The sequence below is a fragment of the Aptenodytes patagonicus genome, chromosome 3 (genome assembly GCF_965638725.1).
Source record: "Aptenodytes patagonicus chromosome 3, bAptPat1.pri.cur, whole genome shotgun sequence".
Classification (NCBI taxonomy): Eukaryota; Metazoa; Chordata; class Aves; order Sphenisciformes; family Spheniscidae; genus Aptenodytes; species Aptenodytes patagonicus.
In genome coordinates, this window is record NC_134951.1 from 90,834,873 (window position 1) to 90,857,309 (window position 22,437).

Here is a 22,437-nt window from a genome sequence, read left to right on the forward strand (position 1 = left end):
GATGAGTGTTGTTATTTAGTTTTCACACTTGTTCAGAAGTCATCAGTCTTTATTTAATCACTGTTTCATTTTGGCTTGGTTTGCTGAGTTTTTACTTCATTTACTCAGATTTTTTTTTTTTTAGTTGTGCTAGACGTTGCTTTGTCATGTGTGGTGGTATCATTAGAATTAAAAAATATTGTTCTTGGTGTCCAATCCTGCACATTGTATGAAAATAACATGAGCTGTAGGTTCATTGAAAAGTATCAAAGCTGTGTATGGTAGGAAATATTTTAGAGTCACGTATATTTTTACTTGTGCTGCTGCGGAGTCCTAATGTCCTAACAGGCTAAGATGCTATTTATAGCTTCTTCTTTGAAAATGTAGTAAATATTTCTTCTGCAAATTGTGACATACAGTAGTTGTTTTGCCTGTTTGCATTAGGTAATTGCTGCCAGTGGCTGGGTTTAGATCAAGTAGTCAAGCTAGACAGATGCTGAATGCTTTTAAAAGTTCTCCCATTTTTTTGCAAATTTAAGATATCAGTCAGTAAATACTTTCTTTTATGTTGTTTATTGTGGCTAATGATGTGATTTTTTTTTTTTCAGAGCGTGCTAGTGAAAGCATCCATCAACTGAAATATGCCTTGGAGGAAAGACAGTTTGCAAAGGGTGAGGGTGAAGTTGGATTTGACCAGTCCTCTGTGGACAAGGGCAGTGATGATGTGGACAGAGGCGATGATGACAGTGGGAATACAGCCTGGCAGGAACTGCAGCACAGTCACGCAGGTAAGATTACTCTGAAAGCAAATAGTTTAAAAATTGTTAGAAATTATACTAATTTCAATGAAAAAAGTAAATATTTTTTGTTATAATATTTTTTTTATCTCTTCTAGTTAATCAACTTAAAATTTTGTTGCGACATCAAGAAAGAATAGAAAGTGAAGTCTCTCCATCAAGGAGGAAGATGTCATTCTGTGTATGTTTCTTCTTGTTTCTTTTGTGTTGTTTTAATGAACAGCATGCATGATGAGATCAATTTTCTAGTATCCAGGACGAAAAAGAAGCACCGAATCATTTTTATATTCTGAAATATAGGAGATTCCTGAGGCTATGGCCAGAACTTGGTATGCTTATGACCATAGCAGAAGAAAAAGAAATCTATAATACAGGATTTAGACTATTATCCTCTTTTGTTGTCCAGGGAGTGTGGGTCACAGTCCACATTGCTTTCATCTTTCTCGTCTTTTTCTTTCCACCAAAAGTTCATCCTTTTTGTTTTGGAAACAGTTGGGATCGACTACATGGACAAATTTCTGTAAAAGCAGCCTCTGTTTTCCTTTGACTGTACTTCAAGGATTCTCAAAGGCCTTCTTATGCTGTAACTATGCTTTTTCTTTAGAGGATTAGAGATGTTCATGTAACAACAGGTTTTGTAGCTCTCTGCCAAAATGCAGTAGTCTCTGTCAAAGTTAGTTTACGCCCTTACATGGGCTTCTCAGGTTTAGCCTTCTTGCAGCAGAACTGCACCAAAGTACATGCAATGGACAGTTCAGTTACAGAGCGACTGCTAGATACTAGTATCCCTATAGGAAAATAATTCAAAGGCATTGTTCCAGTTTTATCTTGATGGCCTCCACTGACTACTTTGGTTTATACTAAGCAAGACAAGCAGCTCTCTGCTGTCAAAGTTGAGGTAGCAGTGGAACAATTTGAAGCCTATATTCCTGCTGTGTTGCTTTGAGCCTGTGTAATGAGCCTAGCTCTACTGTTCTGACACTGAGAAATTTTATTTAAAGTTCAACTTTTCTGAGTGTCTAAAATCCACAAGTTTAGTCTGATTGTTCTGCCAGGTACTTTTGCCTCATAATGGTGCAGGACAGAATTAGTGTTTTGTAGCTCAAGGGAACGGTGCATCATTGGTTGATCTTGACATGAATCACTATCGGTTTGTATTTAGCCTTTGGAGGGGAGTGAAAGCATCTTTTAATCTATCTTTGTCAGTTTTCTACTTACATTGGGAAATTTTAGTAGAGTAGAAAAATTCAGAAAATGGGATACTTTTTCTAAGAAACATGTGATAGTGCTTTCAGGGAGTGGATTAAAGGATGGAGGAGTAAACAGAGAAAAGATGGGAATTTACTGTATTGATAGGGCATTGTCCCATTTCTTTCACTTGAAGTTTCCAACGAGAGGGATTCTGTGAAGTGGTGGCCTTATTCTCCTTTTCAGCTGTCCTCCATCTGCTTGCTAACCAGGATATGAAAGTGTTCTGAAGACAGACCAAGTGTAAAGCTCAAAAAATGTGGAGGTACAAAAGTGCGCACACACCAAAAACCCCAAGCCCTTATAAAATACGAGCTTGTCTGGTGGTTTGCTGGACACTGCAGAAATGCTTCTTGTGTAAGAAGAATCAGATTCCCCAAAGGTCAAGGAAAGCAAACTTAGGCTATGAGTAACCTTAACCTTTTGCTTTGAATTATGCTGAAATACATGATGACTACCGAATAGTAGATGACTGCATGTGTCTATAGCTAAATATAATATTTCATAGAAAATATACTGTTTAGTGAACTTTACATTTCATATGTATAAATAACATTTTCTTAACAAAATTCCCCTCTCTTGCCCATTGATAAAAGTTGCAATAGACATCAAATGAGTACATCTTTTCTTTGATTACATCCAGATGGTTGGGCAGAGATTTTCCTTTTGCTCTCTACCTCATCACCTGAGGTCAAGGCCCAGCAAGATTGCTTCATACAATAACTGCAGTTCTACAAGCCGGGTCTTGGCTAACCTAACTGCACCCAGCCTGGGTTCCTGACACTGTTGTTATAGCTGGAGTTCCTGTGACTGATTCCCATTGTTTCTTGCCAGTTTACAGGGCAGCAGATTTAAGACTGCCAGCAGGAGAGTGTCTAATTCTGGGGTTTAGAGGTTTGAAATTTGAGGCGTCCTGGAAAAGTACAAGGTGGGCCAAATTATTTGGGATGTTGGCAAAACTATTTATCACCATGTAGAATGCTGGCCTCTAAAGCTGCCAAGCATTTATATTTTATAAACTCTTGTGTTTATATGGTAAACTTCTCAATATTAAGAATGCAAAAGTGAACAACATTTCTGAGACTCAGACATAAACGTTTGGTAATTCATACTGATCAGATGTGTCCTTCAGTTCTGATTTTAATATTTGGCCTACTTTAAATATATGCCTCCCCGACCTCTGTTCTTTAACCCTATAACACATGTTATATTATCAAAATATTAACAAAAAATTCCCAAATTAATTTATAATTGATTGATAACAATTTTGTAGTAAAAAAGGTAAAAAGAAATAAATCAGAAATGATCTACCAGGCATTTGCCCCATGAAAGGGCAGGTAGAGGCTTCTAAATAACGAAATATCCCAGTGACAGTGCTGTGAGTTAATAAGTTGTGTTAAGAAGTCCTCTGTTCTTTTTCTTTTGGGAAAATATACTATGTATTATTTTCCTGTTAGTGAAACCATTCTTTAGCACTCTTGTATACATTACACCGATGTTTCGCAGGTTAAACATTAGCACTGTTTTTCATTGAAAAACAATTTGAATAGAAATGGAGTTTTTCACGTTTTCAAACACTGCTGTGGTGTAATCTTTTCAGAGAGGCAGCTGGAGGTCTCAGGTGCAAGGTGTCTATTACGCTTTCAGAAAAGAGGGAGGGATGAATAGGAGCCAGAGGAACAGAATGATGAGTTACAAATATTATCGGCACTATATTACATATACTTTAACAAGTGTGATTCATTTTTTAAAACTTTATAAAGTAGTTGAGATTAACAGACTTTTAAGCAAGGTGAATTCTGAGTCAATAGAACATGGAAATTACATGCATTGAGCCAGGTGGAATACACTGCAAATTCGGAGTCCCTTCTCTAAATGTTTTTCCAGATGGTTCTGGAAAACCCTCCCATTTGTCTCTGCAATTGTAGTTCCAGATTTCTGAAGAGTCCTCCCTTTAATACGGCCAATACTTATATTGGGTATAATTTGACAGGAAGGCTTTTGTTGCTGGAAACCTTTCCCTCACCCTGGTTAGTGAATTTTATCTTTATCTTTAAAGGTTGGACAGGGAATCTTAATACCTTGTTGAGGAAAAAAAACATCAATTGTTGGCAGAACCTGTAGGTAAGATAACTGGTAGATGTAATAGCTAGCCATTAGTAGCTTGGTTTGGGTTTTGGGGTTTTTTTGAACGGTGAGTGCTTCAAAAATAATACTTAAAACCAAAGATGTAGGTTTCTGAGTCTTTTAGGAGATTCAAGAGATTTAGGAGTCCAACTGTTCAGTTAGTTCCTGAAAATGAGTTCTATGATCTTTAAGACTTTAAGTATGTTTGAGAAGCATATCGTGGAATATTTTTGCACAAAAAGGTGTGTTTCTGACCCAAGATCACAGATGTTAGAATTGTATCAGTTTCAAAACTAGCTAGGGATTGGCCTAAAGATGCTTGTTTTCATCCAGAATAGTGAACTAATGCCAGAAATGTACCTGTTGTTCCTCTGAGAGGACCCCATTAACAATTCTGTGTAAATTTTTTATCCTTACCAGAAAAGACTACAAAGAAGGGAGATTTACCCTTTTACAAATGTGAGTAAAATTGTTCAGTAAATTGGTGAAAGACACAGACATCTTTTGTATAAGAGGATATATGTTCTACTTAAAGACATGTCCCAGTTTGACTGTCTTAATTTTAACTATTAAAAAAAAAAAACCCAACCAAAACATTGTGGCTTGCATTGATATACTTTCTTTTAGCTTCAGGAATTAAAATAGTTCATATGTGTCAACTAGCATTAGACTGTACTTAGTTCTTTCAGTGGATGAAATTTGCAATAGTGGAATATCAAACTAAGGTAGTAAAACACCATTGAAATACAAAGGGGATGAGTGAGGATCTGATAGTAGCTGATTTATTTAAATTTGGAAGTGGAGACTCCATTAAATATTTTTGTGATTATTCAAAGGCAGTTTCACTGCAGACTAACGTATTTATGCTTAATACTGTTACTCCATTAAAATTATTTTAAAGTACGTTATACTTCATTAGAACTAAATAAATTATTAAGTATAAAAAAATATTTGTTCTATCCACTCTAAGTCCTTTTTATTAGACTGACAAAGACTGTTTGTTGCTAATAGGATCAAAGAGAGGCTGTAGTTTTCAGGAAACTATTTAATTTATGATTTTAAGGACGTTTTAGTAATATTCACTTACATTCTTTATCTGTACTGTATTCTTAGGAGTAAATGCTGTAAAGTTATAGCGATTGTGTTTTTCACATTTTGTAAAAAGTATAATCCCTGTTTAACTCTTGCTGAGCAAGGCAGAGATGTAATTGTTTATCTTGAATGGGCAAGGATTCCCTTCATTACCTTCTTTAATTATTTGTGAGGCTATCAAAAATTTTACCTATTTATACGGTCTTCAGAAAGGTTTTTTTAGAACTGTCTTTTAAAATACCAATAATCAAGTTCTTTGATAAACATAATATCTATTGCACATTTTCCTGTGTTTCTATGGAGGTATTAAAATTGCAGACATAGTTGTGTTTCTGTCGCAATTGTTAATGAACATTTAGAGGGGTTGCCTTTTGATGCACATCCACAACTCATTAAAATTCAAGGGATTTTTATATTCATTTCACAGAGAAGAAAATACCCCCTTACATTTGTCTAAAATGGATGATACATTTAAATAACGGTATGAATTTCATATACAAATGGGTTTGTGGATATGACTTAATCCTGCTTTATAGATGTGCTTAATCAAGCAGCTGTGTATCTTGACAGAAGTGACATATTTACTTTTTGTATTGCAGAATTTAAGTTCTTACTGTTTCTCCCTTCCTCATGATCTAGTACTTGGTGACTTTTTGTTAAGTGTACATAGTATTCTGTGTGCAAGCAACATCTTATTGCAATAAATGGAAAACCGGAAAATAACACATGCTATTCTTTACTTCCTTCAGAAACCCCCAGAAGCTGCAACTGGAGACTTACCAGCCCTTTCTGATCTCGTTCCTATAATCAATGATCAGTCACAGTACATTAACCATTTAGAAGCAGAAGTGAAGTTTTGCAAGGTATTAGACAACATATTTCACCTACTAAAACCCTGATCCCCTAAATATGAAGAATTGCTTTAAAACTGCTTACACTTAGTCTTGAGATTGATTGTTGTAATGACCAAAACTGAGCCAAACGCAGTTCAGTAGATACAGAGCCCTACCATGCATCTTGGTGCCTGTGTAGCGTTTAAGGGTCTTCAAAGACGTTTTTACATCCTATCACAAATACAAATAAGCAATTTTTTTTAAGTAGTTATATGGAAATTCAAGCTACAAAAATACAAAATCTGTCTTTTGAGTATTCTTATTCTCTCTAAAAGGGTTAAAATAGTTGAGAATGTTAATCTAGACTTTCGGTCTCAAGGTGTATTTAATTGTTGATAGCCTTCTCAAGGAGCCTTTTACATGCAGTTCCTATATCCTATAGGAGGAATTGTCTGGGATGAAAGATCAAGTACAAGTAGTTGTACTTGAAAATGAGGAACTCCATCAGAAACTGAAATTCTTAACTGCAGAATATATGTTGAGAGAGCAAACTCTTCTAGATGCTTCGGTAAGTTTTTATTTTTCTGTTGTTTTCATCAGTGTTCAGGGACCTGATTCTTTTTAAGGAAGGCTATATAAATGGCTATCTGCAAACTAAATTTTAGTCAAAATTTAATGAGTTTGTAAACATAGATTTTTGTGGATAACATCATTATCATAGGTTGCCAGCCTAATTAACTTGTTTATTGGCTCTTATATTCTTCTGTAATAAAAATTATAAGATTTAATACTTAAATAATTAACATTTGTTTAAAAAAACCAGCCTGTATAATTATAACTGAAGCATTAATATTTTTATTTTAGGCAAATACTCAGAACTCCTGGGCTGTAAGTGGTAATGACTGTAGCATGCGTCAGCCTGTCACCTCATCACCAGCACATAACAAAGATCAGGCTTTTGTTACAGCAGCTGTTGGAGAAATAGCAAAATGGCCTGTAGAACTGGTTGGTATTAACTTTCTTTGCAGAGTCATACCTTTTGCAAAACCTTTCGGTGCTTTGTTGTTGCTGCAGTTCTGAAGATTAATTTTGTAACAGACGTACAGGAGGAGTTTTGGTTGACTTAACCTTAATCTGAGGTCAAATTTTATTCTCTTAAACCTCATCTTCTCATTATACCCTAATTAATATTATTATGCAGTTAGACACAGATGGCAGGTTGTATCTGTGGATGTTGACTTCCCAGAGAGAAGTCTTGTTTTGACAATGTCCTGTCAGTGATGGCTCCTCTGTACTTTGGAGATTCTTAGCAGTAAAAATGCACAAGCAGGTGGGAACTAGCTGGTGTAATTTAGGTAGCCCTCCAGGCAAGCTCCTTTGCAATGAGTCTTTCTGCCTATGGAGCAGCGCAGGCTCAGTAAGGTACAAATGGCACTTTGTGCAGTGTGTTTTCCCGAAGCTGAATTACACATTTTGTGCTTTTAGAGATACAGAGGAGCCCTAGTGATTCAAAGATGATATATTGTCTCTATCCTGTATTTTTAGTTTGGGAAGACATTCTTAATTTTTTTTTGCTTTAAATTAATGGGGTAGCATTGCCATCTTTTGGGAAAAACTTGGTTAACTGAAAGTTTTGATGTATTTTATCCATGTGCATATGTATGCTGTGGAATTTAAAGGGTACTTTACTACTTCAAGATAATTATGTGTATTTATTAATTTCTCCCAGTAGAATAAATTTTTGTTATTTTTTGTGCCTCATCTAGAGCTGAAAACCTCTTCAGTGATCCCTAACTCCTGCAGTTGTTTGAAAGCTAGTTTTTACAGTAATTACACTTTTTCTTCATCTGTCATATTTAAAGCAAGAGAATCATACTGATTGTGACTTCTTTCTAAGCATCATAGTGAGCTAAATTTCTGGTGTTTTATCTGGTTCATTATCACCATTGTATTTAACATTGGTGTGGTTGATTTATATATCTAGTTCTTCACCAGTTAATAAGAGTAACTCACTATATTATAAATAAATAGCCTGTCTACTTGAAGTTCTTCAGAACTCCTCTTTTATTTCTGCTGACTTGTTGGGAGAGTAAGAGCAAACTTGAGACAAGATCATCAATTTGTGTAAATCATTGTAGATGGCTGCAATTGAAGCTGGAGCAATTTAGCATATGAGGATCTGGCAAGATGTATAGAAATAAGAAAATGGGAGGGTTGTTCATTTTGTAGACTTTCACAAGTGTGAAAGATTTGGATTTCTCTGACACTAGTGTTTCACCAAGTTTATATCTTCAGGGGAAAAGAATGAGTGTGGCTAATGTCTAGATTTATTTGTAAAGACGATATTATGAAGAAAGCAAAAGACACTTCTTTTCTCCCACCTTTTCCAAAGGAGAAACTAAAACTTCTTTATCAAGAAAAAGTCAATGTCCTTGAGGCTCAAATACAGTCTCTAAGGTAAAGTGAAATTTTTTTTTTTCTTTATTGTTAATAAATTATCACTTCATAACAATATGAACCACTCTTAATTTGAATTTAAGTTAGAGAATGTCTGAATGTTGTGTTTTCTGATAGTATCCTTGAAAGCTGGTTTTACATGAAGTTTTCTCAAATATAAATGTGACAAAATTGAATGTACTGCTATTATATAGCAACATTAGCAATATATAAATTTTATAAATTCAGTTGAATTATTGTATTCATAGACATTACAACTTGATATAAAATGTCTTTATCCATTTTACTCTGTTTGTTTATAGAAACATCATGTCTGTTAAGGTAGACCAATCAAAGAAAAAAAGAGAAGTTAAAATTTTAACTTGTGTGAGCTCTTCCATAATTAGCTTTCTTCTACTAATATTTCATATCTCACGTTTTAGAAATCTTAAGCATCGAACTAGTTTAGGCCACATAATGATTTTGGAGCAGGAAAACATAGCTTTGAAGAATGCAGGCAGTGTTTCCAGTCATGTAAAGACAAAAATATTTGAAAACAAGTCCTCATGTATTTCGCAAAATATTAAAGGTTTGAATAGATAGCAAACTATGGAAAAACAGGTAGAGGCAACCACTTTAGGATTTGGTGTTGTGGAGTAAACTTCCCCCTGTACACCTTCATTCATGATACTGCTGCTGAATCTGTTTAATTATGTTTTTCCCTAAATAAATTGTGGTTTCATATATCTGAAAATTCTAGACTTCTGTGTGTGTGTGTAAAAAGAGTTACTGGTAGGGAGACAAGTTTAAATATGCCCTCTGTAGTGGTGAAATCTTAAACGTGCAAAGCCAATTGTGCTAGTGAAAGTAAAGGAGGATCTTAAATTTCAACTACGTAATCCAGTTTCCCCCCCACCTTCCCTTGAAGTGTTATATATACTCAGAAATAAATGTTGGAGGCTAAAATAGTGTGAAAATTTCCGCAAGTACATTATTCAGCCTCTGGATTTCTCCTAAGGGGCATGATCTTTCAAACTGTAAGTTCTGCAAAGCACTTGAGCATTTGCTAAATATTAATTAAAGTGAGAAATTATATCGCTTTCAGTGGGACTATCCTTGTTTTTAACTTTAAGCATGAATTTACATAGGACTTGCTGATTTCTGTCCAAGACTTCCCAACAATAGGTCTGTTGTGCCATGACTGTCTAAGGATATAAGCAGAGCAAATTCTGTTCAGGTTATAGTGGATTATATTTAATAGACCAACTACTAAAATTGGAAAAAGTGCACAGAAGATTTCCCAGATGGAAACAAGCATGCATGCAGTGTGTATATCATGTGCACAGTAAATCCAATGCAACCAGAATGTGTCAGACTTACTATGTGTGTGCTGCCCAGATGGCCTGCATAACAAACCAAAAGCTTTGGATTCATTGCACAATTTGTCAAATTGATCTATATGTGCACAGTGTGCGTTTGTCTGGAACTTCCTGATGTCAGCATTCCTACCGCTTGCGCTCTCCCTGGCCTGGCAGATGCTTGGAAATTCTGGAGAAAATTCTTCAGAGCACCTGGTGAAAATTTCAGAGACAAGTAAAAAAGTTACCCTGTTTTTCTGGAGATGTGGCTGACCTCAAGTTTGTGTGTATCGCTTGATCAGAGCGAATGTGCTGAATACATCTGGATTTTGTCTAGGGAGCATAGGGGACTTTTACTTTATATTGTAACTTTACAGTTAATTTGAGAGTAGAGGAGAAATGTGAAATTAGTGATGTTGTTATTAAGAACAACAGAAAAAATGTTAGGGTGTTGAAATATTTATACAGCTGATAGTGTTTCTTGCTAATGAATCCTTTACTCAGTTCAGACAATATGTAAGTCTACAAGTTTTGTCTAATAATTTTCTGTGTAACTTCACTATTTTCTGATACTACAGGGGGAAGGAACAAATTAATATAATTTTGTTTTGTCTATTAATAATTTTGACTGGGCAGTTCAACTATTATTTCTCTGCTAAAGTCTTCCTTAGCCTACTGAAATATGTAAAATAATGTTCATTACAGGGATTCTTACAGTTCTTTTTATGTTGCATCTGTAATTATATATTTATATAAATAGAACTTGTAGACGTGTTTGATTGCTCAAATAATATTTTTTTATTTCTTCTTTCTAGAAGAGACCTTTCAGAATCTCAGAAGACATGCAAAGACTTGGAAGGAAGGCTAAAACACCAGAAGTCACTTGTTTCAGCCACAAATTCTAGCTGGGTTGGTGGTCTGTGTCTGAAATGTGCACAACACGAGGCAGTTCTTGCACAGACTCATTCTAATGTTCACATGCAGACCATTGAGAGGGTAACAAAGTAGGTTTGGGACTATTTACTTTCTCATTGAAAGTACGGTTGCTTACACTAAACCATTTAAGTCTCAATGTGTTGGGTTGCATTCATAGAGAGGTATGCACTTAACAAACAATGGACTCCCGAGTTGAAGTTATAATGCTAAAATCAATGGCAGAATATGAGTGTTGGTCCCAGCCACTTTGAAATCCATGGTAGTTTTGCTACTTATTTCAGCTGGGAAAGAATGTTAGTCGTTACCTTCTAATTATGATACCTTGGGCTGTCCAGGTAGTCAGACTGTTGATAGTCTGTTTCCTGCACTTTTTGTACAAACAAACCCTTCACTCTGTCAGAACAAATATTATGGAAGTCCATATATTTTGATTGATTGCAAAAGTTCCTTATCTTCCTGTAGTCAGAAGTTTTTCTGGCTCCACTTTATTCTCCTTACATTTGGGGAACTTTTAGGGTACATCAGCAGTGTAATCTTCCCCCCCCCCCCCCCCCCCCCCCCCCGAATTTGCTTAGTAGGTCAGGTGTTTGGGATAGGATGCATTGCTCTTCCCTAACTACAATAAGTCAGGGAAAAAAGTTTCTTTGGATAAAAATAAATTAAACTATTTGCTGCTGCCTTTCTTTAATTGTAGCTTTTATTTAAATGATTTAAAAAACAGCTATACAGGCTGAATATAATAGGTATAATTCAGAAATCCCAACAGCATTAAAATGTTTTTTTTCTTAAGAAATTCTGCTAGTCTGTCATCTTCAAAAATCTCTCCCTTTCTAGTTGCTAGTAATAATGATAGGATACTGCAGCTTTCTCAGAGTTTGTTAAACAGATATCTATTTATTGTCAGATATCTGAAGCTGCTTAGGATTTCTGAAGTTTCAGAATGAGGCTGCTGGAGATGAGGTAGTGGGTCAATTAGAAGCAAGAAGACATAGTACGTACAGTCTGTCAAATAGATATTATCTCTACGCATTAGATGGCTGTTGCCAGGATTTATGTATTTTTCTATTGTCAAGTCCGAGAAGTTTCTGGGAAAGCTCTTTGTTGCTGAAAAGTTATGTTTGAAAAATCTGCTTTCATAAGAAAAGTAATTATTTGTCACAGACACTGGAAAATATGAACAAACTAAATTAGTACATTCTTGTCATCTTTATTATAGTGCAGTTTGAAATAAAAGATTTGAGCTGACCTATTTGTCTCTCTTAAACCATTATTTCAGTTTGAGATTTAACAAAATCTGAAAGCTACATCTTCCTGTGATGCAACTTATTAAAAACAGATATTTCAGTAGGGATTTTCAAAGGGATTTTGTCCAAATCTTGTTGAAATGAAATTTCAAAATATGACTGTTGGTTCTCTGGCAAATACAACTGTGCTACCGTTCCACACAACATGAAGAAAAAAAACCCAAAAAACACCACAACAGTTTTCAGCCATAATCTCTAGTTGCACCTAAAACACAGACAATTATACTCTTAATTTAAAAGCTTTCAACATACCAAAATAATGAAAAGGTGAAGTGAAGTATTACAGTTTTACCAACTGTGCTTCACCATTTGGTATAGATCTCAGTTTCTTAGTTAACAAAAGTTCAGAGGGGATGTAGAATCCAGAAGTCTTATTGTTCCAGTTTGCAGCAAAGGACTATTGATTTTCATTTTATATACTGAGTGATCTGAATTACTTGTGAACCTAACCCTTTTTTTTTTTTCCCCTCTATTTTACATTTAATGACAGTGTAATTTCATATTGCTTTGATCTGTTTTTTCAGAAACTTGCCTCTGGGGGTTTTTTTGGTTTTGTTTTTTTTTTTTTAGCATGGATCCCCATTTTGTAATGCCAATAGAATGTTGCTCAGCTTCAATATATTTGACTTGAGCTCTGCTATCATTACTGGCAGTTTCACTAATCGTCCATCTTTCTGAAGTGAAGGACTGGTCACTAAGTAAATGATATTTTTAATATCTGCCAAGCTAGCAGTATGCTGTCTTTCACTCTTAACCCATGCTGGTTTTAGTCTTGCTTCACTTACCACCTTTGTCTTTTATTTGCTAACATTTTATCTTTGATATACGTGTTGTGTTTTTTTTTTCTCTTGAGAAAAGATACAGAAGAAATACCTGTTTTTTCTTTATGTGCAGAGAAAGAGATGACTTGATGGATGCACTTGTTTCACTGAGACAAAACATGAAAGAGATGCAGCAAAGAGAATCTAATGCTTGTGAGCAAGTTAAACAAGCTGTGCAAATGGCAGAAGAGGCCAATTTAGAAAAAACAAAGGTAAATTCATCAAGAAATGAGAGCTTTTCAGTATTTGTATCTACTGCAAATGTTAACTAGTTTTCATGCTGATGAGAGAATACACGCATAAGACCTTTATCACATGTTGATATGATGTAGTAGATTTAAAAGGATTGCACTGTGTGACTGTTTCTGAGCAGTAACATGACCTCTATATTTGAGTTCTTAAATTCTCGTCAAGGCTGTAGGGTGTGTTACATTCTTAGGCCATCATTTAAATTCTGACGTAGTTTCACAGCTAGGTGATAGATGTTGAATGGTAGAATTTTCAGAGGCATTCATGACATGTAGGAGGATAATTCTCACATCACATTTCTGAGCTACTCTGGAAAGAATACTTAAAATGCTTACAAACAAGTCTTTTGCCTCAGATGAGTGCAGTGCAAGAACTGATTAGCTAACAGAACTCTTTGAAGATGAGAAGTCCTTTCTGATGCTACCTACAGGAAGCTTTTGGTGCTATGTAAATAATAATGATAAAACCACTTTTGATCTAATGCTTATGTTAGCCCTAGTTACTCTATATAATCAACCGATATTGACCTAAATTATTCCTTGATATTTAGTGACATCTACTGTATTATTAGTGAATTACTGTGGAATTGAGAGAGGTTTGGTTTTTTTTTTGAATGCTGTTGTTTTTAATAGTGGACAAGATTGACATAATTGTTCTGTTGATCAAATTGGTATTATTCATCCAATGCTGTAAGTGTGTGTGTATATGTGTGTGTAGGGTCTTTAACTATAAGGGGGGGGGGGAATAATGACAGTTGGAAATCCTGTGTACTTGTTAAATTTAATTTCAGAGTATTACAGCTCCTTGTTTTTTTACTGAACAAAGAGAACAAATCCTTTTGAGCCCACTGTTCACCTGTCACATCTTATCCCTGAGGGGTTAAATTTTTAAATTGCTTACTTGTTTACTTTTTTTGGAGTGGGTTCTACAGTTGTCTGATAGAAATGTTATTCACTTACTGCTGTTTAAAACTGCACAAAATGCTTCTCCTCCTCTATGCAATAAAGTGAAGTTTTCTGATCTTCCTCTTTTTTCGTTTGGTGTTGGAAATCTTTATTTTAATATTTAAAAAGAAAATCCCTATAAATTCTTAATCAGTGTAGCTCATGTTAGAAATATAGAATAAGAATAAAACTTAGTAAGACAAATTAGTAGAACCTTTAATAAAATGGGTCTTTGTGCTATACTATTTCTGCCACATAAAGAAAGCAGCTCCATAGGGTCTCTGCTGGCCACCCTCTTCACTGCAGCAAGGAAATGTGAAGTGCTATCTGTTTGTGTACAAGACTGAATAGTAGTCTGTTTTTTCCATGCTCAAGAACTGTTTTAATACGAAGGAACAGGAAGAAATCTTTTACTTATGCTGCGTTAATTTAGCGTTTTTACATGTACTGGTATTTCTCTTGGTAAGTACAAACCATCCTTTATTTTCCCAGTCCTATTCCACTCTTAAGGTGAAGTGCTGTTTTCCTTGGTGATTATCATGGAATCCAATAGAACAGTCAAGATAAGAAAAGTGAGGAGTTAGCATTTGAAAGCCCAGTGTGTTATAATTGCAATTTCATCACCCTGTTTACAGAAAGTCTAACCTCAGGTGCTTATCATTTAAAACCACCATTTTTTCTTGTCTTTCGGTTGTCTCTGTAGTTTGTGGCCTCTTGCCTATTACATAGAGCAAGGAGCAGATCTGGTACGGTTAAACTGCCATAGTTGAAGCATACCCGGGTGTGTATTTTCAACATAAATGTCATAGAAGAATACTTGTTTGAACTGCTCGTTATGTAGTCAAAGCAGTGGAGCTAACAAAATACACATTTCTTCTTGCAACTTATTTCTTTTAGAGTTGCATTGTTTTACACATCTACCAAACTACACCGGTGTTATGCAGACAATTGTTTGCTGGTACAGATAATAAATTCCTACAGAAAAGGATTCAAGGCAATAACAGAGGGATTCCCTCACCCAGGTAGACTTGTTGTAGGAAAGACCCTGAGGAGGATCCTGCAGAATTGACATATACTAATGGAGACTGTTAGAGCATTCTCTATGGTTTAATTTGCTTCCCTCCTGAACAGCCCAACACCAAGGAAATTGCATATAGGGGATTGGCTTTGAGTGAAAGAAAAATAAGTACTTTAACAAAACTAATTTGAAAATAAATGGTAGTAAGGTAGGATTCCTAAAAGGAGGTTACTTTAGCTTCCTTGAAATAAGGTATGCTGAGTATCAGTGAAATGATGAAATGAAATCTGGTTTACTCATGGGCCAGCAAGCTGCCTTTATGGTACTTTGAATACTTCGATTTACTTAATGGAGTAGTGTATTTCTGATTTAAACTGACATAACACTCAACTCCTCTCCCTTTGGCAGGGATACATCAGCATAAATTGATAGATTATTTCCCGCCCCCCCTCAGCTTTTTTAGAAGATAGTGTCTACTGTGCTTCTTCCATATGAACTTATGTTTCTTCTGTTTTGATAGAAAACACATCTATAACCTGTGTTTTAGCACTTCAAATTAAGCAGGACACTTATGAGTTTTTGGTAGAATTAATCTTCTTTATTTGACAAACCTGAAACAAAACAAAAAAATTAAAAAAATTGTTTCTTTGTATCTTTACTTACGTCTTCCAGGTTTTGTCTTAGCCTTCTGCACTCAGTAATTCACTTCAGGGGGAAAACAAGTAGAAGTGCATACACTATTTGTTTGTTTATTTTTCCTTCAGCTCTGCAGTTAGGCAGTAACCACAGCATTTGCAAGGAGTCAAATATTGGAGGCTGGTTCTAGTGATGTACATTCATGAATTTTAAATGCAAGGCAAATAATCATCTCGGTTTTAGAAGAACAGCTACCTATTTGGAAATTATTCTCTGAAAAATGCTCCATCTTTGCCATGACTTTTAAAATCTAATAGATTTATAAATTACAGTAGGGCATGTGTATACACACAAACATGTACATCTGTTTTAAATTTGTTAGTCCTGTTCTAGACGTTAACACAGTAGGGTATGTATAAACATCATAATAACTATGTTAAAAAAAAAAAAAAAAAAGTCTTTTCTAATAGCAAATTGGTTTCTCTGACAACTTTAGATAAATACTATCTGTTTTAAAATCTTAGATTTCTTCCACTTAAAAAAAAGTTTTTTTCTAGGCTCTAGTCCAGTGTGAGCAGCTGAAAAGTGAGATGGAACGGCAGAAGAATCGTCTTGAAAGGGAGTTAGCTGCCCAGCTAAATAAAAGGACTGATGAAAAAGAAGCACTGCGGGAAGAAATGAAGAAGGAAAGGGAGGACTTGGCAGCAATGGTATGAGTTGGGTTTTTTCTATTTGTGTATTACAATGAGCATATAGTCCTCTTTAAACTTTTCTGTTTGCTTGTCTTTTGTTTTGTTTCAGTTTTGGATTTGAGAGCTCAGTAAATCACTTCCACCATTGCTTGAAAGCAGTAGTAGGTGACTTACAGTGATCCTTTGAGTCTGAATAACTGGGTTTTATGCTGTATTACTAGATACATACTAAGTTGTTGATGTTATGCACTTTATTTTAGTTTGCGTAATATTTTCTAATGCACTTTGTCAAAGTGGGAAAGGGTTAAGCAGTATGTGATGCAAGGTTTTTATCTAGCTTCTTATAAAGATTATTTAGGTTGTCAAGTCAAGCATTCAGAAGTTGGCACATGTCAAAATTAGGATTCTTTGCTACTTTGAGTGTACGTATACATATATATTAATGTTACAGTATCACATATACATAAATGTTACAGTATCTTAATTGCATACTAATACGGTATTTTTCAGAGTAATCTTATCATATGCTTAATTTGCCCACCTGTAGAAATGTGTTGGAACCTCTTTTCCCACTTTTGCTGATGTTTATAAACTCTTTGAGACAGAATCTGTCTCATCATTTATACTGTGATCATTACAACAGAGCCCTCATAACCTTGTTTTATGCCTCTAGATGCTAGTGTAATTTGAGTATAAAACATAAGGGTTTTCCACCCAATGGAATCTACAGAGGAAACCTTATGCAGTAAACCTGTGAGATGTGACAGAGGAGGCGCTTCTAAGGTGACTGGAGAAAGAAATGGGAAGAAGAGTAGAGAGAGAAATGCACCATGAATTAGTGATTTTCATGCTTGTTTGATTCACAACCTCTTCAGCCATTTTCTGGTGGAGGTTTGGAAACAATATAGTGAATTTCTCTTCTGATTGTAGGCTTTTTCCATATTTTTGGGCTTCTTTTAGAAATAAGCCATATAGTTTATAAAATCCAGAGAACACAGACTGAACAGGATAAACTATTTAAGTGTTTAAAAAAGAGGAGGTTCTTTAGAAGTGTTGTTGTTTGTGGAATGGCTGAAAAGCTACTACCATAGACAGGGAACCACGGTGATATGGTTGTATTTCTGGTATATGAGATGGTAGAATAATGTTCTGAAGCTGTTACAGGAAGTCAAAGCTTTTGACTCCAGTTCCAGATATTAAAACAGGAATTAAGTGCAGTGATAGGGATTAAGTGGTATTTAAGAAAGTGAACTATTGTAAGCGATCATCAGAAGTCTGTTGCCAGGGCAAACTGAAATGAAAAAAAAATTAACCTTACACTGGAGACAATGAAACATTATTAAGCAACTCCTAGCTGGAGTCTTTGCTATCTATTGGAAGTTACAATCTATTGTTATAAGTAAACAACTATGCATTTAGTTGTTTACTTACAGATTTGCTTTAGAGCAGAGTATGCACTCCAAAGTATAGCCTATTAGACAAGCATTTCATACCTTTTTTTAGGAGAATAATTCACTCCTTAGTGTCACCACATTACTGATGTGTTTCGTCACCCACTGAGATGTCACCCACTGAGATGTGTTTTACTGGAACTGATTCCCACTTTGAGTAGTTGTAGTCCTTTTTTTAAATCCTACATACACATTAAACAATATATAGTGACAATATGACGATGTCATGCTTGGTAATTAAAGATATGGGATAACTTTGTAGAAAACTATGATCTGTATGCATGATTTACATCTACATATGATTAACTACTTTTATGTTTCAGGAAAATGAAATGGTAGAAATGGTATACTGTGCATCAAGTCAACGTCCATATGAATATTGTATTGCTTAATTTATGAACTGATCTGTTTGAAGGGGAGAATTGGCATGATACATAAATCAGGTGGATGTATAATGAGTGAAAAATAGTTATGAATATATAATCCTCTAGGTTTGGCTTTGAATTCCTGTACGTTAACCTAAAACTGTCAGACACCATTATTTCCACTTATGTTAGTAAGCTTCAGGGCTAAATAGCTGAAGGGTCACTGTCTCTGTTTTATTGTTACCTTTTTTTTTACTGTTCAGCAAAATTTGATCTGAATTACATTAGAAATTTTAACATACTATTCCAATATGGTTTTTGTACAACAGTGTGCTTTGATCTATAGTGCTGAAATGTTTTCTGAACTTGCAAATTAATTTAAGACCTGTGGTTGCAATGACAGTTTTCTTTACCTGGGGGAACATGATTTGGTTTAAATCAATCTACATAAGGGTGGATAAGAAGATGTTAAATAGTACTCTTACAGCTGCAAGACTAATGCAACCAGCTGCTTCTGACACATTGTCCATAGTAACAAGTCCTGGAGACTAGTCGGGTTGATGAAAAGTTTCAAATAAACTGCTGTATGATAAATTAATTCAAAATAGTGAATCTATTGTTAAAATCATTTAGCTATATTCTGCTCTATTTTTAATTTATATTTTTATTATATATTTTTACTGTCTATATTTAATTTTATTATATTTTTAATGCTATGTATTTTGGCTACATAACTACAGTTGCTTTCAAGGAGAAAGACCCAGAAGATTTAGATCTGTAATTGGTCAAATTGTGTCATTACAGTGTTCTTGGGCTTTTTGCAGGTGACGGCCATGTCTGAGAATGTGGCCATGTTGGAGGCTCAGGTAGAGAGAATTACAAGGGAAAAGAACTCTCTAGTTAACCAGTTAGAAGAATCACAACATCAGCTTGCATCTCATGAAATGGAGATGAATAAGGTAGGCACACTTATAAATGAGTATTGACCTTGGTTTTCCTTATCATTGTGACTTGAAAGATGAGAAATGTTTTGTTTCTGCATTTTCCTCTCTGTAGGTAAAGAACATGTGATAAACATAAACTTCATCTGAAAATCCCAGAGACACAGTTTTACGAGTGAAAACATAACTTTTTCAGTCTGCCAAGTCACCTTGAGATGCAAAAGCTAAGCTTTCTACCTCGCAGACTACACAAATCCCTATTTAAAACTGCAATCCAGTGTTTCATTTAAAGTTGCATTTGATGTGAATGAGACACCATAGTATTCAACCCTGTCCTGTAATTGCTACCTCTGGGATATACAGTGCTAAAATAAAGGGAGCTGTATCAAATCACTGTTTTTCAAGTACTTTCCTGTAGAATTGGTATGCAGTATACTGCTTTACTCATTAATGTTGACAGTATGCCTTTTACAAAGAGATCTTTCTTCCAGTTAAGAATTATAGCTTAACATCTATCTATTTATGTGTGTCACTTTGGGGTGCTTTATTTTGCATGTTTCTCAACCTATTAGAGCCTTAATGTGGCTCATAACATGAGAAAGAAAAAACAATTGCCATCCAAAACTTATGCTGGGGGATGACGCATTGTTAAACTGATGATTTTTATTAACTTAATTTCATCATTCACTTGTTATAGAAATAACTTCAACTTCATGAAGACGAGGGGATGCTAAATTTCTATAGAATAGACAATCTGAGAATTCAAATTTGTTACAGCCTCTTGAAATGTCTATATACCTTACCAATAATCCTAGGGCCAATCCTACCTCCCCAGTTGTTAACTGCAAGGTTTTGGCAAGCAATTCATTCTTTAGGCCTCTAGAGACTTCTGGAGAGGTTTTCATCAGTTCCTGTCTTCCTCTGCTGCCCCTGCTGGTAGAAATAGGTGAAAGTATTGCAGAAAATTTACAGCAACAAATCATCCAAACTTATTAGAAAATTTAATTCAATTTCAGCTGAAAGACAAATGAGGGAGCATTTTAAGAATGTCAAAATGGTTTGATTTACCATTTCTGAAACACACTTGATTTTTTCGACTGGGTTCACAGATGACTAGCACCACTTATGGGGGGGGGGGGGGAGGGGAAGGTAGTAGGTATAAATATCCATTGGTCTGGAAAGAACAATTTTATAGCCTATCGATTTGAAGCAATCTCCCAGGAGAGGTGACACTGTAGTTCTAGTCCCTGCTTCAGTTAATGTTAATCAATACAAAGCTGAATAGATGGCCACCTTGCAGTAGTCTATGCTGTGTTCTTATTGCACTGTCCTGAGAGATTGGAAAACCGCATTTGTGCCCCTGTTCTGAATTGAGAAGTCTCAAACATCCTGGAGGAAGGTCCTGTCCATTGTCCTATCGGGACTATGTGCCTCACCCTGACCTTTTTCATTGACTATGTAAGTGACATCTATGTCTGCTTGTGAATCTGACTCCTTGTTTCCAAACTCGGTTTGCCATTATTAAAAACAGCAAATAGCAACATTTTTCCTTTTGAGTTTTGTCTGAAATATTTTGTCCTGCATGCACCAGAAGTCAGGGAAAAAAGGTTGGAGTGAGAATCTTTTTCCTTCATTCTGAACTACGAGGAGACTGAAAAATCCATTATTAGGACAGCACCATCTGCTGATTCTTCTGTGTTATTCACTCTGTACGATGTGTGGGGGAGCTGAAGGCAAGGATGGCTGTGTGTTTTTTTTTTTTTTTTTTTATTTTGCTTGGAGGAAGTGACATATCACAATTTGTTACATCCTTCATATAAAGAAAGGAGGAGGTAGAAAGACAGGGTTGGCAATCCATGCAGTTACATCTTAGGATTTTGTAGTTACATATGATATTTCAGTATTAAGAAAAGATAATGCTTTAGAACTTTGCCATTCTGTAGAGCATTTGCTACCTTGTGTTATTTACAACAGGGCTAAATTCACAAGCTGTCATTTGAACTTATAAGTGGTGCTGCTTCTTAAAGTTATGACAGTGGTTTTGTTTTTTCCTAAGGTGATTTGATTGCAGTATGCGTATTTACTTGTACCCTATGTTGTGTTTTTTTTTAAGAAGAAGAAAAAAATAAAGTAGTGAAAATGAGAAGAGGTATGAGACTGAAAAATAGAAATTAATTTGGGTTGTAGAATGTGTGAGGAGATTGTTGAGAAGCACAGAGGACTGTAGCAGCAAATTAAAAGTGTGCACATCTAGGAAGCAAGTCTGGTGAAAGAATGTAAGTGGGGCAGGGAAGCAGAGTGAGTTGGAAAGAAAGTTCTCTAAGAGTAGCTGCAAGTAAACATGTTTGTTCTCATTAGGGAACGTGCATGTATTTATGATTGGTTAATTATGGTGAAATGAACAGGCACAAATTGGAGGTGATTGCACAGGATAGGGACCAAAAGGGGGCAGCTTATCCACCATCCTTCTCCATTCCCAACAGACAAGATCAACTAGAATCCTTTAGAAGTCTTAGATTGGGAAATGGGAGAATTAACATCCCTGCACAGCAGTAGTGAGTTATGTGGAAGGGATTGGTGAGGGTTTTTTTTTCTTTCTCTTTCTTTCCCCTAACCCCTTCCCAGACCCTCTGAAGTTGAGCTGCCTTCAGGTGGAAAGGAATGAGGAGGTAACATAACAAACATCCCAGCAGCAGAGAATAATTGTTGCCTTTGTGAAAGTGATACTGGATTTCTTGAAATGTTGCTTTGATCCCTTTCTTCTGGCCCATGCATATATTTGAATTAGGCATTGTTTTTAAAGAATTTATCTTCAGTTTGTAGTAAGTTTATAATGCTCTGATCTAACTTTGAAAATTATTGTATTAACATCTAAACATTTTCTTTCTAACAGTGGAAAATTGGCAAGATAAAAAACTACACCCTTATATAGGAGCGTGATAGATCCTTTACTTCCAGGTTTTGAAAGTGTTGACATAGACTTTCTTGGGATTTTAGAGAGAATGGGAGAAGGATATAAAACCAGCAACTGTAGTTTAACTGTATTTAGTAGCACATATATTTACAACATAAATATTTATACTTAGCAAAATCTTGATCCAAATATAATCGAATCTAGAAGGCACTGCATATTTCAAAGTTAATGACTATATAGAGAATTCAGATCCACCTTTTTATATAAAAACATTTACCATATGTAGTCTTAAAATA

The 22,437-nt window shown here is 35.3% G+C and overlaps 1 protein-coding gene across 2 annotated transcripts in view; it reads left to right on the plus strand.

Annotated features, from left to right (window-relative positions):
• Positions 1 to 22,437, plus strand: part of SDCCAG8 (SHH signaling and ciliogenesis regulator SDCCAG8) — a 119,563-nt gene that overhangs the window by 12,357 nt on the left and 84,769 nt on the right. For both annotated transcript variants that reach the window (XM_076334210.1, XM_076334211.1), the window contains exons 2-11: positions 588 to 767; positions 875 to 957; positions 5,993 to 6,106; positions 6,519 to 6,644; positions 6,941 to 7,081; positions 8,469 to 8,533; positions 10,686 to 10,874; positions 13,005 to 13,143; positions 16,336 to 16,488; positions 19,111 to 19,245. In XM_076334210.1, the coding sequence (XP_076190325.1) occupies positions 588 to 767; positions 875 to 957; positions 5,993 to 6,106; positions 6,519 to 6,644; positions 6,941 to 7,081; positions 8,469 to 8,533; positions 10,686 to 10,874; positions 13,005 to 13,143; positions 16,336 to 16,488; positions 19,111 to 19,245 (1,325 nt within the window). The remainder of the gene's footprint in view (positions 1 to 587; positions 768 to 874; positions 958 to 5,992; positions 6,107 to 6,518; positions 6,645 to 6,940; positions 7,082 to 8,468; positions 8,534 to 10,685; positions 10,875 to 13,004; positions 13,144 to 16,335; positions 16,489 to 19,110; positions 19,246 to 22,437) is intronic.